Here is a 1400-nt window from a genome sequence, read left to right as displayed (position 1 = left end):
TCAGACATTGTGTCAATACTTGCAATCTCTCAGATCTAGGTTTTAAGGGGAGTATTTTCACTTGGTGGAATGGGAGAGCTGAGGAAAATTGCATTTTCAAAAGGTTGGACAGATGTTTGGCAAACATTGAGTTTCAACAGATGTTCCCCTCATTGGAAATAATTCACTTATCTAAAACAGGTTCAGATCATAGTCCTACGCATTTAAAAGGTAGTCCAGATGTGATTCCAATTAAAAAAGCATTCAGATTCCTAAATTTTTGGATAAAACATCCTACCTTTAAATCAGTGGTTAGAGAAAACTGGAAGGTGGACTTTTCAGGAGATCCATTTTACATGTTCAATCAGAAATTGAAGAAATTGAAGAGGGCATTATCAGGGTGGAGCAAAAGCACCTATGGGGACATATTTCAAAAAATTGCTAGTTTAGAGGAAGTGGTGCTAGTTCATGAAGATGAATTTGAAAGAAATCCTACAGTACAAAGTAGGCAGAGGCTACAGAAAGTACAAGCTGACTTGATTAAATATCTTGCATTAGAGGAAGAGTTCTGGAAGCAGAAGGCAGGGATGAATTGGTTTCAAGATGGAGATAGGAATACCAAATTCTTTCATGCTCAGGTGAATGGTAGAAGGAAGAGACTACAGTTGAAGAGAATACAAAACTCAGAAGGTATTTGGTTAGAGGACAGTACTGAAATAGCAGAAGAAGCAGTGGAATTTTTTCAGAAGCAGTTTCAAGAAGACACAGTACCTACAGATTTTAGGATCTTAGAACATGTGCCTTCAATGGTGGATAGTAGTCAAAATGCTAAATTAATTCAACAACCTACTGAGCAAGAGATCAAGCTTGCAGTGATGGGGCTAAATGGAGATAGTGCAGGAGGTCCTGATGGCTTTACAGGTGCTTTTTTTCAGTCATGCTAGGATGTAATAGGGGAGGATGTAGTTGCTATGGTGCAGGCATTCTTCAATGGGCATGAGCTGCCTAGGTATATCACTCATACAAACTTAGTTCTACTGCCAAAGAAGAAGGCAGTTGAAACATTTTCAGATATGAGACCAATTAGTCTTAGCAACTTTGTCAACAAAATTTTCTCTAGAGTTATTCATGAAAGAATGGTTGTACTGTTACCATCATTGATCTCAGATGAACAATCTGGTTTTGTTAAGGGGAGGAGCATAGTGGAAAACATTCTTTTAACTCAAGAGATAGTGACTGCCATAAGGTTAATGTCACGACCCAAACGGAGGGCCATGACTAGCACCCGGCCATACTTACCGAGTACCAACATATATTTTATCTAACCTTCTTTATTATCTTTTAGGGCTGACGAAATCAATATAAATGGTAGACATGGGTCATGGACAACCAACAATAAAATATGATGGCATGAACATACA

General features: G+C 38.3%; 1 protein-coding gene across 1 annotated transcript; it reads left to right on the top strand.

The window, feature by feature from the left end:
• The first annotated feature begins 69 nt into the window (after positions 1-69).
• On the top strand, positions 70-923 carry LOC109222709. The gene is made up of 2 exons (XM_019387029.1): positions 70-103; positions 181-923. The coding sequence occupies exons 1-2, from the start codon at positions 70-72 to the stop codon at positions 921-923; spliced, it is 777 nt and encodes a 258-aa protein (XP_019242574.1).
• The last annotated feature ends 477 nt before the right edge of the window (positions 924-1400 follow it).

The sequence above is a fragment of the Nicotiana attenuata genome, unplaced genomic scaffold, assembly GCF_001879085.1.
Source record: "Nicotiana attenuata strain UT unplaced genomic scaffold, NIATTr2, whole genome shotgun sequence".
Taxonomy (NCBI): Eukaryota; Viridiplantae; Streptophyta; class Magnoliopsida; order Solanales; family Solanaceae; genus Nicotiana; species Nicotiana attenuata.
The sequence above is the reverse complement of the archived record's forward strand: the minus strand, read 5'-3'. Positions and strand labels throughout refer to the sequence as shown.

What these genes read in the sequence shown, in the direction of transcription:
- LOC109222709 (XM_019387029.1), top strand. Translation starts at nt 70, where the DNA reads ATGGGAGAGCTGAGGAAAATTGCATTTTCAAAAG. An exon ending in GAAAATTGCATTTTCAAAAG is followed by an intron (nt 104 to 180) that starts GTTGGACAGATG and finishes TATCTAAAACAG; the next exon opens with GTTCAGATCATAGTCCTACG.